At 39.8% G+C, this 13,994-nt stretch overlaps 1 protein-coding gene and 1 non-coding gene across 2 annotated transcripts; both read right to left on the reverse strand.

Moving 5' to 3' along the window:
- Positions 1-2,733: 2,733 nt before the first annotated feature.
- On the reverse strand, positions 2,734-2,816 carry trnal-cag (transfer RNA leucine (anticodon CAG)). The gene has a single exon. It is a non-coding gene; the product is annotated as a tRNA-Leu (tRNA).
- Positions 2,817-9,747: 6,931 nt separating this feature from the next.
- On the reverse strand, positions 9,748-13,470 carry sox7 (SRY-box transcription factor 7). Its single transcript, XM_067482571.1, has 2 exons — positions 12,999-13,470; positions 9,748-12,111 (listed from the first exon to the last, which is right to left on the reverse strand). The coding sequence occupies exons 1-2, from the start codon at positions 13,228-13,230 to the stop codon at positions 11,126-11,128; spliced, it is 1,218 nt and encodes a 405-aa protein (XP_067338672.1). The 5' UTR covers positions 13,231-13,470; the 3' UTR covers positions 9,748-11,125.
- Positions 13,471-13,994: the final 524 nt, after the last annotated feature.

Raw genomic sequence — 13,994 nt, forward strand, 5'->3', positions numbered from 1 at the left:
CAACGCAAACAAGAACAGACGACCTCTTCTGCTGATGTTTTGGTCCCTTTAAAATAATATTGTAGCTGTAACTTTAAAATCTCAAAACCCCCTGTCTAATCATGCTTGTTGCACCTGCATCTGCGACATGTGAAAGGTATGTGAAGCTATTTTAGACATTGTACTTTACTTGTCTAATATTACTGTGGGTCAGCTCACTCTTTTCAAGGACAAAAGAGCTACCACAGAATACATGAGCGGTTACCCTTATCAAGGGTTTGAAGACGGAATGCCGATCCCTCCCTATGATACTGGCTGGGAGTTTCAAGAAGTGCACCCACTCCAATGAAGCCAACAAACACACACACACAGTGTGGCAAGCTCTCACACTGCCATCCGTCTTAATCTTAAGGACCTTGATGGGTCTCGTGGGGTGGAGTTGACTAGAAGTTGGCAGATTTATTGTGCCCTGACTCATAGCAGACAACAGCAGAAAGACCCCCCAACTGCTGACTCATGACGCCGACTGAGTGAGTCAAAAGAAGTGCTGAGGACATAGTTTTGTCCTCTTGAATGTTGGTTTTCCTGTGCGAGGAAGGACCCTCCCCTCAAACAAAGCTCTTATAGTCATTTGAGTTAGCTCTGAACGGATTCATAATGCAATCAGACTTGCAACAGAAATGACTTATCATTTCTCATTTATTAAGGGCTTCTACCCAGAATCAAACAAATAAATAACTTGACCATCTGCTGCCAGACTCTCAGACCTTAAAGAGCTATATTCTCTCAACCTCCAGATTGCATGGAACAGAAGTAAATATAATTACTAGTATTTCTTTTTCTTGTCAGCACCTACCGTGTGACTGCAGTTTGGATCAATGTCACAGCAGGAGGCTCTGAAGCTAATCATCTGTCAAGCTCACATGTGCGCACTGATGGTCAGGCTTAGCACTCCCCCCTCCTGGCTGCAGTTAAAATATCAGGACTAATTAGTGTGCAACCTGCTGTGCAACAAGATTCCTGTTATGTGAAGTCACAGTCAACTAAAGCATAACACCCCAGTAATTAAACCTTGACAAACATATTTTAATTAAATTTGTAGTTGAAAAAGATTTAAAACACTCATGTTAAGGGTGCACAGATACCAACATTGTAATGCCATTACATTCATCTTGGCAGCATACACAGTCTAAAAATAGAACTTTAGCATTAGAAATAATAAAGTAATTAGAGTGAACTATTCATAATTCATATTACACAATTGATTAAAAAAATACCATACACACAAATTATCAGCACCATTAATTCTTACAGCACATAAAAAAGAAAGAAATTCCTATACTTAAGAAATAATGAAAGGGTTAGTGTTTTCAAATGGTGATGTTTTTAGTGTTTTTGTGAGACTAATCGTTTCCACATTTAATGAAAGTGCATATTTTAAAGGCATGTGATTTATTCAAGCCATTTAAAAATGCTATCTAAGACTTGTTTAAAACAGTCTAATAAGACCCCTGTTTCTGCATGTTAAAGAAATAAATATTAAATAATAAGTGAGTAAAGAGATGATCAAGAATAAGTTCATGTCTTTGTCACTAGAGTTTAATCTATGCAATAAAGTACTTTTGCTAATCTCATGATAACGAATGTCCAGACGGGCTTTACCTCTTTTTACCCTTTGAAGTTTGCCTGCAAAAGTGAGGTCACTGTCAGGATCACAAGGAGCGATTACATATGTATAGGCTATAATAAGGAGAAAGAGCCTTCACCATCAATTTAAGCACTAAGCGCATTTACACAATCCCACTGTAGCAGTGCCATGCTCTGAATAAATCGTACATACAGAAAACCTATGGAGAAGGATGTCAATGCCCTGTGTTATAGTTATACATCATTTTCTTTTATTTATTTTTATACTGTACAAATCTGTGAGTTTAGGGTTTAGCCAAACAGAGTTAACAGGTTTGCAGTTATTTCACTTTAACGGATAATTTGATGTTATATCAAATGTTCCCCATGCAAGTTGCCTTAAATTGCTTAAATTCACCATGAATTTAGACTAAACAGTGCATTAACAAATTTTCCGAGCGTGCATGTGTATGTGTATGTCATCGTTGTTCAGTCAGGATTTTTTATAGCGATCTGCCAATATAAAACGCAATAGCTGCCAATCAATGTTAGTAAGAACTCAAATCCTCAAACAGTTTTCTAAGAGTTTTCTACTGTATTTTTACAATTTATCTGAACTGGTATCCAATTTTTCAAGCAGAACAAATGAGGTGTAAAGCTGTTTTTTTAATAAAAGTAAACGTCTACTGCATGGTCCTGCATCTAATAACAATACAATTGTTGTGACTTTCATGACCAAGAGTATTTTTTACCATAACAACATCTATAGGTGTATGTCAAGATTGTAAAAAGTGTAATACCCACAATTTTGTTTTTCTGTAGGCCACCCAAATTTTACCATTAGTTAGGAAATTACATGAATTGAGTTTGAGTTCCTTCATGATGCATTGTGGTGACATTTTGCCCTTTTTAAGTGGTAACATATTTGTTCTCTTGTAACACAACCCCACATCTATGTGAAATAATGAGATGAATGGAAAAACATTAGTTTATGAATATATGGAAATCTTACATACGGCTATATTATCTTCCTCTTCGATTTTCTCGATCAGCTAGCAGCTAGGAATACGTCCTTTTTCAAAAACATTTTTGAAAAAAGACGTATTCCCACTTCTGACAAAAATCATTTGTCAGAAGTGGGATTCGAACCCACGCCTCCAGGGGAGACTGCGACCTGAACGCAGCGCCTTAGACCGCTCGGCCATCCTGACATGTACAGTGATTCCGCTCATATGATAAAAGAAATGATATAAGCTAACAAGACACTTACATTAATTTTCAAACTGACCTATAAGACGCACGGTATAACTAACTACACATCTAAAAGCTTCATCACACCGAGTTCATAAAACAATTAGCATGGTTCTACCGAAAGCTAACATCTAACGTGACACATGGCGATATCTGTTTACCAGAATGAAACCGACAGTCTTGCTACACTCATGGAACTGCTGCACAGTGTGCAACACGGACAACATATTGGGCCCCGTACGTCGACTACAGACGAGAACATTAGTTGTAACTTTGTAGTGGATTTATGAGGCGTGGGGAGCTTCAGGATGCAGATCCTCTCTTGGCCGCTAGATGCTATCTCCTGCAAAACGGGATCAAGCCATCAACTCTGCAACTGCTTGTGTTGTGTCGCAGAACTAGTACAATCTGTTGGTGTGAATGACAGATGACAAAGTTGACAGCCTGTTTTAAAATTAATATATTACCTGGTTTAAAAGTAAGATGATATTTGATGCCAATTACCAGCAAAACGTATTTATTTTTAAATTCGGTATTAATTGCATTAATAGTAGATGACCGAGCAAACCTGGAGCCTAATAAAGGATTAATTGCATCAAAAGTGATGATGATTCTCTCTCTCTCCTTCCCTTCCTCTCTCTGCCTGTTGTTGCAGAATAATTTAGTAGATTACTATCATATATTAATGCTGAGTGTTTAAGAGGCACTCTTGCCTGTAGAAACATTGTTACACCACAAAGCAGAAGTCAGTTTATAAATTGCATACCCTAGCTTATAAGCTAATGGGCTATTGAAATAATGAGTTTTTATAGATCCTAGATCCAAACACCTTGGGAAAAGTGCCCTGTAAAAATGCAAACTAAGGAGGATTTTGCAGAAGCAGAATTTAATAAACCACAGGGTCAAATTATACACTGAGTATTTAAAGAGTTTCCGGAATATGTGTTGATGTAACTTAATTATACTGCATGAAGCAGTAGAGAAGCAACATAAATGTGAAATTTCTGTAGTCTAGTACATGTTGTCATGTCGATAGGTTATTTCTTGCTTGTGTTTCAGAAAAAGCACAATATTCAAAGTGAAAACTGAGGCAATTACAGTAAGTGTTCATTAGACATGAGCTGAAGGTTTGTGTGTCTACTTGTAGTGGATACGTGACTGCTTGATTTGCTTATCACAACTTTCAGCTATCACTGCTCTTAAGTATTCTGCCATCTGTAACAAACATAGGCCTATCCAGCTCATATCCTGTTTTTAATCTGTCAACAAGGTACTTTAGTTGAGGTCTCAGAAATCTGGGGACAACTGTGTGAGTCATTTCCATGTGTCTCTTTTTTGATGTTCAGTCTTTAAGGAAGCAGTTCCGAGCATCCAGCAGGACGGGATTCCATCATGTTCAGACATCAACAACATCCCAAATATTACCCCCCCATCGTAAGGTTGGAGCAATGGGAGTAAGCATGGAAATGATGCCAGAGCGACCCATCGTCAAGGTCAGCCAGGCCCATTCTTACTCAGAAATTCTGAGAGTAAACCGAGCACATCAAGGCAGCGGAAATGCTGTGTGTCATAGCTGACGTACTTTATCTCTGAATAAGCAGCGATAAATGTAATGTTCCTGTATGTACCACTTTTATGTTTGATGTTTGACAAGCAGCCACGAAGCTTTAATCAGGTAATATCAGACATTTATGCTTGAAAATTTACTTTTATTGGTAAATGATTATTTCAATAATTCCCCCCCTTTTTTTTCAATTAGTTACACCCCTATCCTGAAAATGCAAAGGCCCAACATAATAACAATTATAATGACAAGAGAAAAAAGAACAACCTAGAATGAATGAAGCACTGTAACTTTTTCAGTTTCAAATATTTAAGGAAGAGGTCTAGAAATCTATCCTGATTTTTAACCTCATAAGCACATGCTAGTGAATTCAAAAGTTTTCATAGATCAATAGTTTTTGCATAAGTTTCCTTCATTCATTTGTGCAGTTGGAAGATAATTTGTTTGTGTATTTGCGATCTTATGAATATCTGTTTTGGTTTCTTGCATAAAATAAAAGGTAATTTGTAATATTGGAGAAAACAGACAAGCTCTCACAATTAGAGACAGACACACAGCTGTTTGTTTCAACTGCACGTAGTAACACAGATTCTTGTGGGAATGTGATGTAAACTGATATAAATGTGTTTCTAGTAAAAAACAGTTTAACAGTCTTTTACAAAGACACTGAGAATCTTCGTCCCTAAGTACGGTGTATTACCTTGAGCAGTCGTCTATCAGTGCCACTTGTGATCTCTAACTCATGACTCATTGACCTCTACTCATTGTAGCATGTACAGAGACACTGAGCTTATCGTCAGACTCAACCACCCATTAGAATTTACTGTCCGAATCTTGTTTCCTCCACTAGAAAGACGGGGAGTCTAGTGGAATTTTGACCTGGACTACAGTCAACTGTTTCTAACATACAAGTTAGACCACAGAGCCCTATTTACTTCAGCTGAGACAAATATTCAAAATTAAACAAAGAAGCTTTTGCCAACAAGAGTCTATGTCATTACGTAGTTTCTATTTAATTCAGTATAAGCTTAGACACAACATTGAACGGTTGTTGGCAGATGCTTGTGAGGTACAAAGAAAGCAACAAGATGTTTAAGCATAGAAAACATGTTTCTTACACTTGACATGCAAGTGTATGATAAGCCATATCGTAACAGAGATTTTCTTTTCATAATAAGAATGCAAAGGAGAAGAATCAATATACAGTGTCGACACAATGACTTTCATTAATTTAGCAAAGTTGCTTTCTAAATATGTTTGTATTACATCCAAAACAGACATATAATAAAAATTAGCAAAATGCACATTGAACAGAAAAATCCTATAATAATATCAAAGGAGTTAAAGATTTTAAATCTATAGTAATTAATTTTAAAATAAGCATATTAAGAAGTCCTTATTTTTCAAATCCATTTTGCTGGTAGAATAATAAAGTTAAACAACTCACTTAACTCTTATGGCGCCTGATCTGTGTTGAAATATGACATAACTGCCAAACTCTTGCACAATTTATGTGGAATGATATTTGCTGATCTCAGATGCTGTCATCTGGCAGCCCGGTGGTTTGCTTTGTCTATCCTTCACAGTAGCTGTTAAAAGGGCCTCTCTCACACCACTGAACTTCTAACATCACTCATCTAAATCGTTAGTGTGTCTGCTTTTCAGGATGCACACTTAGTAAACTCTGTTGGTGCGGGACGATGGGCCAGAGGCACAATGGCAGTATAGGACCACTAAAATGGAAAAGATAGGGAATGACTTGAGGTCAAAGACATGCAGCAATTGCTTTTTAATATAGCAGTTTGTCAATGTTTGGATATGCTATTAGTTACTGTTTTGTATAATTATGAATATATAAGGAGACGGGCCGTATTCAGCAGAATTTATCAGCATGTGTCTGCTTTTAAAAGCATAGAGAATATTACATCAAATTTTGTCTCAATTAAAACATGAATAAAAATTATTCTTTTTGTTTTTCCCACCACATGAGATCACACCCACTGAACAGATAAGAATGTTCTCTCGCCTAAATGGAACAAACACATTGCCATTAGGGAGCACAATAGGAGCATCATCCTCCACATTGAGGTGAAGAGTTACACCACTTCTGGGAGAATCTGCAGCAATCAAAAACAAGCCAGATAGTGCTGCAACATACCAACTGTAGACCAGTGGAAGGCATGCTATCAAAGAGAGAGAGGGACCAATGAGGGCCAGGCTGTATGCATGGCTGTAATTTTGCATCTATTGTTTTAAAAATAACACATTTGCTTAAAAGTGTTGATAACAATATTAATGCACAACTAGAAAACTATTGAGTGTTTTACAGAGAGTTTACTGAAATGCACATACTTCTGGAAGGAAACACATTTCTCAATAATTTTTTGGACATTTTGCAGCAGAGCACAAGCTTTCCTGCCTGTGCTGGTTTGGTAATCAGGCTGCGCTTATGGATAAATGGAAATCTAGCCTTCTCCTTCCCTGGGTTGGCAGCCATGTGCTGGCCTCCCTCTGTGCATTTGCTGGTTGTCTGTATCTGCATAGAACAGGTGCCGGATCCCGTTCAGCTGCAGCATTCACAGCACAGGTACGGGTGGGAGGCCTTTGGCTGCTCATACAGTCCCTCAAGTTTTCCAGGGGTCCCCATCTGTGTCCCCGCATATCCTCTGCCACATGGCACCTGTCCCTCGACGAGTCTGGTCCATTCTTCGTCCAGCGACGTACACGCCTGCCTGCCACCCCACACTCTGCCTGTTGTTGAGCCACAATGAGATGAAGAATAGCTGCACCCATAATCCCTTACTGTGAGATGTGTGTGTGTTTTTTTGTCTTCTTTTCCTCCTTTGGCCAGATTCAGGGCCAAGTACAAATTGTAAACAGGTTATTATGGTGCTGTAACACACTCCAACTGGAAATGCACTCCGACAACATTTAGTATTTACTGATGTAAGTGTGTCTTTATCCGTAGTTTAATTTGGTGTAAAGTTCACTGCATTTGGTGTGATGAAGATATTGCAATCGGTTTGTTGATTGTTCCATTTGCAAGGCTTAACAAAAAAAGATTTAATTATTCAGTCAGCGTCACCTGGAATAGTGACTTTTCTTCCCTTATTAAAGATATATGTGCATATGATAATACAGTAATACATACAGTAATACATCAGCTACTGCTGGGTCCAACTCAAGTAGTATCTGTAGTATGTATGTAGTATGTAGGTCTAAAGGGAACCTCCTTTGAGCAACTGATATGTCTTAGTCACGTAGTTCAAATCAGCAACTTCCTCTTGACCTACAGTTAATACACGGAGAATGTCATGTGGCACAAATGGTCATTCTCCAAATGTAACGTGATTGGATGGTTCCTCACTGGCTACACAATGGACACTGGACCAACCAGACAGTTGGCCTCCTCCGTGGCTCCGGAGGACACGATATTTAAAGTGATCACTGCTCGCCTCAGTCCCAGCAGATGCATAATACTTTACACAGCTGTGCGAGCTCTAGGCCCCATCCACACACACCAAGCCTTACGTTGTTACCTTGACAGTTGGTGTTGAGCTAGACCGCCAAGTTGTTTGTTTGCCTAGGGAAGTGACATGACGGCAGGGGAGGAAATAGGAAACATAACAGACTACCTGACAGACTCATTCCACAGGCTTGACCTGTGACTGGAACGGAGCCAGCCAGCAATCAGAGAGAAATAACAAGACACGGCTCTTTTGTTTGTTCAGCCTATATCCTCATACAGTATTTTCTAATATTCTAAGTCCTTTGATCTTTCAAATATGTGAATGATTCAATTAGTCAAATTAAAGAGAGTATACACACCCTTCTCATTGAAAAAAAAAAGGCTGAACAGGCAGTTCCTGCAAGTGCCTGTGTGCACAAAGGGCAAAGTTTATACAGTTTATAATAACATCATGCCACTGTTAATTTTTTTTTCTTTCCTTTCTTTTTAATTTGTCATAGGTCTGCAAATGGCTCTGACTAACAACTAACTTATATTAAGATGATTGTAACAACTTCTAGGGAGGAAAGAATTGAGGCTGACAACCTGAGTGTTTTGCCCTCACTTCCCGAAAACCTCAATGTCACAGTATTAAACTCCTAAAGCCCTTGGTCATGCCAAGTGGGGTTTATGATGCATTAATTAAAGATGAAGGTTATTATCAGAGCATATGTAAGTTGGTTAATAATAAAGAAAAATGCAACCACACCATTTGCAGTTTTGAACCAAATTGTATTTATTATTTTGGTATTTGTGCATTTTAGCTCACATGTTTGAGGTGTTTGGATTAAAAATATTAGCAGTGATCTAATATAATAATGCAGTTTATTTCTGCTTTTTATTCTAATGTCATTCAACTCATGCCAGACTTGAGGTTCCTGGGTTGAGTCTACTCTATCAATGTTTTGTTGACGCTTCAGTCTTTGTCCTTGTCCATGTTGCAGTGTCCTACCCTGAGGTAGTGGATGTGTTTGTTAAGACATTGCAGGGCATCTTTACCAAGGGAGTCTGCAGCAAAACCCTGAGCTGGCCCTATCAACTCTGGGGCTGATGTGCTTTCTCACCCTGTATGCCTGGGGCACCACCTGTCTGCATCCTAAATATGGTTGCACTCAAATGGACCCTCCACAGAGTTTTGTAAGGGTAATGATCTCACCCTGAAGAAATAAGCACAAACTCTGCCAGCTGCAAACAGTGGCACATGATGAATATTGTCAGTCTAGTGAGTTTAATCATGGTCACAGCGAGCTTTGGTAGGAATATCTGTGGTTGACTAAAGGTATCAAGACAGGTCTTTTTGTTTAGCGTATGTTCAGCATTAGTGTTGTCTGGTTTCAGTGTAAGAAACACGTTTTTACTGTGTGGACTACTTTGGTTTATCTGTGGTCAAGGTACAACAGGCCAGGTTGACATAGCCTCTCCTGAAAAATGCGGGTAAGTGAAGAAGAGTAAGAAAGATGCTAATCAGCTCAGCAGTGTTTCCTTCTGCTCGCTGAACAGCAGGTTCCCTTCCTTCACTCTGGCTCTTTAATGCAGGGCTCAGCCAGTCCCAAACATCCTGATGGAGAGAGGCTTTTTCCCTTATCAGTCAGGAAACACCGCTCCTCCGCCACATCCTCTTTACAAGAAGCAGGACTCAACCGTTCCCAAAAAATGCAGGAAGACCAGCCAGACTCCAGGATTTGTCAAAAGCCCCCTGAATTCCTTTTATCAAAAAAGAAAATTTTAAGAGAACAGAGAGGGTGAGAAGGGGAGGAGTGAAGAGGAATGAACGGGAAAAAAGTGAAAAACAAGGAGGGTATAAAACAGTCAACGAGGCCCCAATTTATTTTTTTATTTATTTTGCACAGATTACAAAAGGTCTGCATCAGCAAGATATAACACGGGCTGAGGGGGTGTGGGTGGAAGGGGGGTCCAGAGTGTCTAAGAATGGCACCCAGAATAAGACTCCAGGAAAACAAAGGACGGTTGAGATGGAGGCGGGTGGCGGCGGCTCTGCCTGTTTCACACTAATCCTCTGAACCGGGATGAAATGAAAGTGAGAGGAGACGGATGGAATAAGATGATGTGATGGAGGGTGGAAAATGCGAGCAGGGGAGTGGGTGTCAGAATGGGCCACTCGCAGTACAACAACGAGATAGAACCCAAAATAAAAGAATACATGGTGTGACACTGAATTTAAAGGACAGGTAGCACATGCCATTTTGTTCCTTTTTGTTTATGAAAAATCTTAATTTTCAAAACTACTAAGTCTTCCTGCTATTGTTTTTATGTAGGAATCTGATTGTATTTATAACGTATATATGACTAACAATGTGTTTCATCTGTTACCACACAGTGTATCAGTTATTACCAGTACTTTCAGTTAAGATGTAACAGTGAAATAATAAAACGTTATGCTGTAGTATTATGCCTGTGGGAACATTATCCAAATAGCAACTGCATTAGTATAAAAATTGACCTTTATTTTAAATTATTGTTTTTCACAAACCTAAATCAGCATACAGTTATATTTACCATTATTATTTTTCATCGTAGAGGTTATGATTATATATTATTAAGTACTTGAGAGGAAGTATAAACGCCTTTTTTCTTCATTATACACCATTTTGTTAAATTGCATAAGAAATGTCCAACTAAAACCTCATTCAATTACAACTACTGAGGTAAGACTCCCAAATTAATGAGAGTGAGAACATATAATACAAACATTCAAATGGAAAGCGTTGATAGTATCTTTACAGTTAGCATTTATGCTAAACATCAAAGGACTTAAATTAGCTTTGAAAGAGCATCTGTACACGCCTTGGTGGCAACAGTAACTGATGACATTTACAAGTCAACAACAAGTCTTTTCTGATTGTTCCTCTGATTTGGAAACTGGAGGTGGCATACAAAGTATTTTAAGTCGGCATCCCTGAGATGTCCATCTCCCCTACGTCACATTCCTCCAATTGCTTTTTGTTCTTTTCTCGGCTCCAGACAATCATATTGCTCAGCAGTTAGTTCAGGTTTTTGATCACGGTGGAATTACTTTGCCCGTGGTTGCCAATAGGGAGTTTTGAAATTACAGATGTGAGAACAGGATATTTCCCCTATCAGCATCCAAGTGCATCCTTATCCCAGATTACTTCACCCATTTAAATCCTTGTAGTGTCTCTGGTCAGTCACAAGTACATCGGGTGTTGCAACTAAGCTTAAGAGATGCCGTAGTTGTTGTAGTAGGCTGCCGTTGCGTCTGCCAGCACAGAAATGAGGCTGGTTTCCGAGGCACTACTAGGACAAGCAGTGGTGGCTGATGAAACCTGGATGTGTCCAGTTACAGTAAGACTGCTGCCCTGCTCAGGGTGGAACCCAGTGCCAGTGGAGTTCAGGTACTGGTCAAACTCATTGCGATCCACCTCGCCCAGAAGCTCAGCCTGGCTCAGCTGGTCTAGAGTCTCCAGGTGACCTTGTGTCTCTGGTGGGGGAGAGAGCTGACCCAGATGGCCTTGGTGGAGCCCATGGTGAATCTGGGGGAAAGATGAGGTACTATAGTAAGACAGCGGAGGACCAGAGATCAGTCCACCACTGGCTCCAGTTTGTGACATGTGAGGGATGTGACCTACATGTGTACCCCCACAGTGGATTTGGGTCTGAGTGTAGTCAGTGTGGTAAGGGGGTGGGCTGCCCAAGTGTGTCTGGTTCTGATGGTGCTCATCTGGACAGGAAGCTGAGGAAGAGCAAGAGACGGAGGAGCTACCGGACGTTGAGTAATAAGGGGGGGCTACATGCTCGTGGTCCATTGCGTCAAGGGGTGACATCTCCGGGGGTGTGGGCAGGCCGTAGGGGTAGGTGTCGAAGCTGCTGTTGGAACCAAGAGGGTCTCTGAAGCTTCTGACGCTGGGCAGAGCAGGACTAGGGCTGGAAAGCACCAACCCAGCATTAACACCATTAGGGCCTCCGTCATCTTTGTCGTGGGGGTGACAGAGGGCTCGCTGCTCGGGCAGGGCATTCTGATCTGGAGCCAGGCCGCTCAGGAGGAAGCCAGGGTCCACTCTTTTGCAAATGCGTTTCAGCTGTTTCTTCCGGCGAGGGCGATACTTGTAGTTGGGGTAGTCCTGCATGTGCTGCACCCGAAGCCTTTCTGCTTCCTCCACATATGGCCGCTTCTGAGGTGGAGTCAGGGCCTTCCATGACTTGCCTACATGAAAGGGAGACAGAAGAGGATTTTAATGTTAGGAAAAATACCTTAATAAGTTCCAACAACTGAAAATGCAATTTACTCTTTTTTTGCTCAACCCAATGTTTTTAGTATTATTACACAATATTAAAATGATAGTCGAACATATATTTTTTTGCAGTTTCTATAGCTTGAAAAATATCTAAGGATTTCCTATCAAAATATTTTTTACAGCTGTAAATATATATCCTTAAACAAAATATTAAGATTTTAAATTGATATAAATAATCAAGGGTTTACAATATTTCTCACAAATACAAAAACAAAAAGGTGCATAATAAATTAGATTGAAAATAAAAGCATAATAAAGCTTTAAAAACGGTGTATTAAAAGACATAAAAAGGAAAATGTATCTGTGATAAAAACTATTACCTCTGTACTATTACCTGCTTTCTTTTTAGTTCTAAGTTGTATCTAAGAAACTTTGAATATCCTATTTTAAAATAAACCTTAAAGGTATATTTTACTTGGAAGGCTCGAGTAAATCCACAGTAAAAAAAAATATAATAATTGCGTTCTTAACGAATTTAATGGTTTGATGACTTTAAGCATCCCCTGATTTTAAGGGATTAGAAAAGTTATGTGCTGAATATAGTCGGTCTAATTCATGACTAGCTGTGATTTGAAACTCCGTTTTGTTGCTTTTTATTTAACACAAGTTTAACGTTTTAAGCTTTTAATTCACTTTCTATTAGCGTTAGAAAAACTTTAAAAACTTTTGTAAAATCCCCGAGGCCTCAGATTAATTAAAAGTGTCGCGGGTTAAAAGGTAGTTGACTAATAATAAGAAGAATTATAATGATAATAAAAGTATTAATACATATATCTTTAAGTCACTTTCTTCTCACCCAACATTTTGCTGAGCTCGGCATTGTGCAGGTCTGGATTTTGAACCGCCAGCCGTTTGCGCTCATCTTTGGCCCAGACCATAAACGCGTTCATGGGCCGTCTGATGCGCGGTTCAGGAGCCTTGTCCGCAGGAGTCCTGTGCGGACCATGTCCGTCGGGCACGTCCCCGTCTCCTGGAGGACATTCGAAGGACTCCGGCCATGACGAGTACGCGCTGATGAGGGCTGCCATCTGCGCGCTCCAAACTTAAGATGCGCTCTTCGCACTTGCTTTGACAAGTTGTGTGTTCTCTCACGGATTGTGCTGAATACTAACTAAAACCTTGAAAAACTACAGAATCTGTGATATTTATCCACAGCGAGGTTTCACGCACGCTATCTCTAGAGCTACAGGACACAGTCAGATGTCAGTATAGGTTTTAGGTGAAACCGCAGCGACTCCTCCTTGTGAGTTATGATTCAGTCTTTCCTGGCGGATGGGGGGAGCGCTTTATATTTGAGGAGCAGGTTCCAGGAGAAACCCCGGAGGACTCTCGGCTCCTCCTTGATTGCAAGTTGAGCCCCGTGAAAGGAAAGAGAGAGGGAGAGCGCGGCATTTCAACACTAGTAACAACTTACAACACCAAAACAACACTTTACACTGACAGATAACGCACATTCTATTAAACCAATACAACGCATACTAACTCTCGGTACTTCTTGATTTTTTGGTGCTATTTTATCACCTGCTCCTTTTTTTAATTCAAAGTGTGCGAAACCCAAGGGAAATCAAAGTTTGTCACAGAAGAAAACATACAAATCTTTTATAAACGTGAAAAAAAAAACAAGTTTCCACCTTTATACGTGCATTTCTGCTACTGTGTAGCGATGACACAGAGAGATGTGGCAACTTCATTTTTTTTTTTTTTCCTATTGTCATTAGGGAAAACCGAGCCTGACAACCTTATCTAACCTGTTCTGCGGTATGCCTGAAGACATTACACACCGTGCTGCACC

The sequence above is a fragment of the Channa argus genome, chromosome 17 (genome assembly GCF_033026475.1).
Source record: "Channa argus isolate prfri chromosome 17, Channa argus male v1.0, whole genome shotgun sequence".
NCBI lineage: Eukaryota > Metazoa > Chordata > Actinopteri > Anabantiformes > Channidae > Channa > Channa argus.

Bases quoted from the DNA above. Each gene is read 5' to 3' on its own strand.
- sox7 (XM_067482571.1), bottom strand. From the start codon at position 13,230: ATGGCAGCCCTCATCAGCGCGTACTCGTCATGGCCGGAGTCCTTCGAA. The intron at 12,112-12,998 runs GTGAGAAGAAAG...CCTTTCATGTAG, and splicing joins CGAGCTCAGCAAAATGTTGG to GCAAGTCATGGAAGGCCCTG.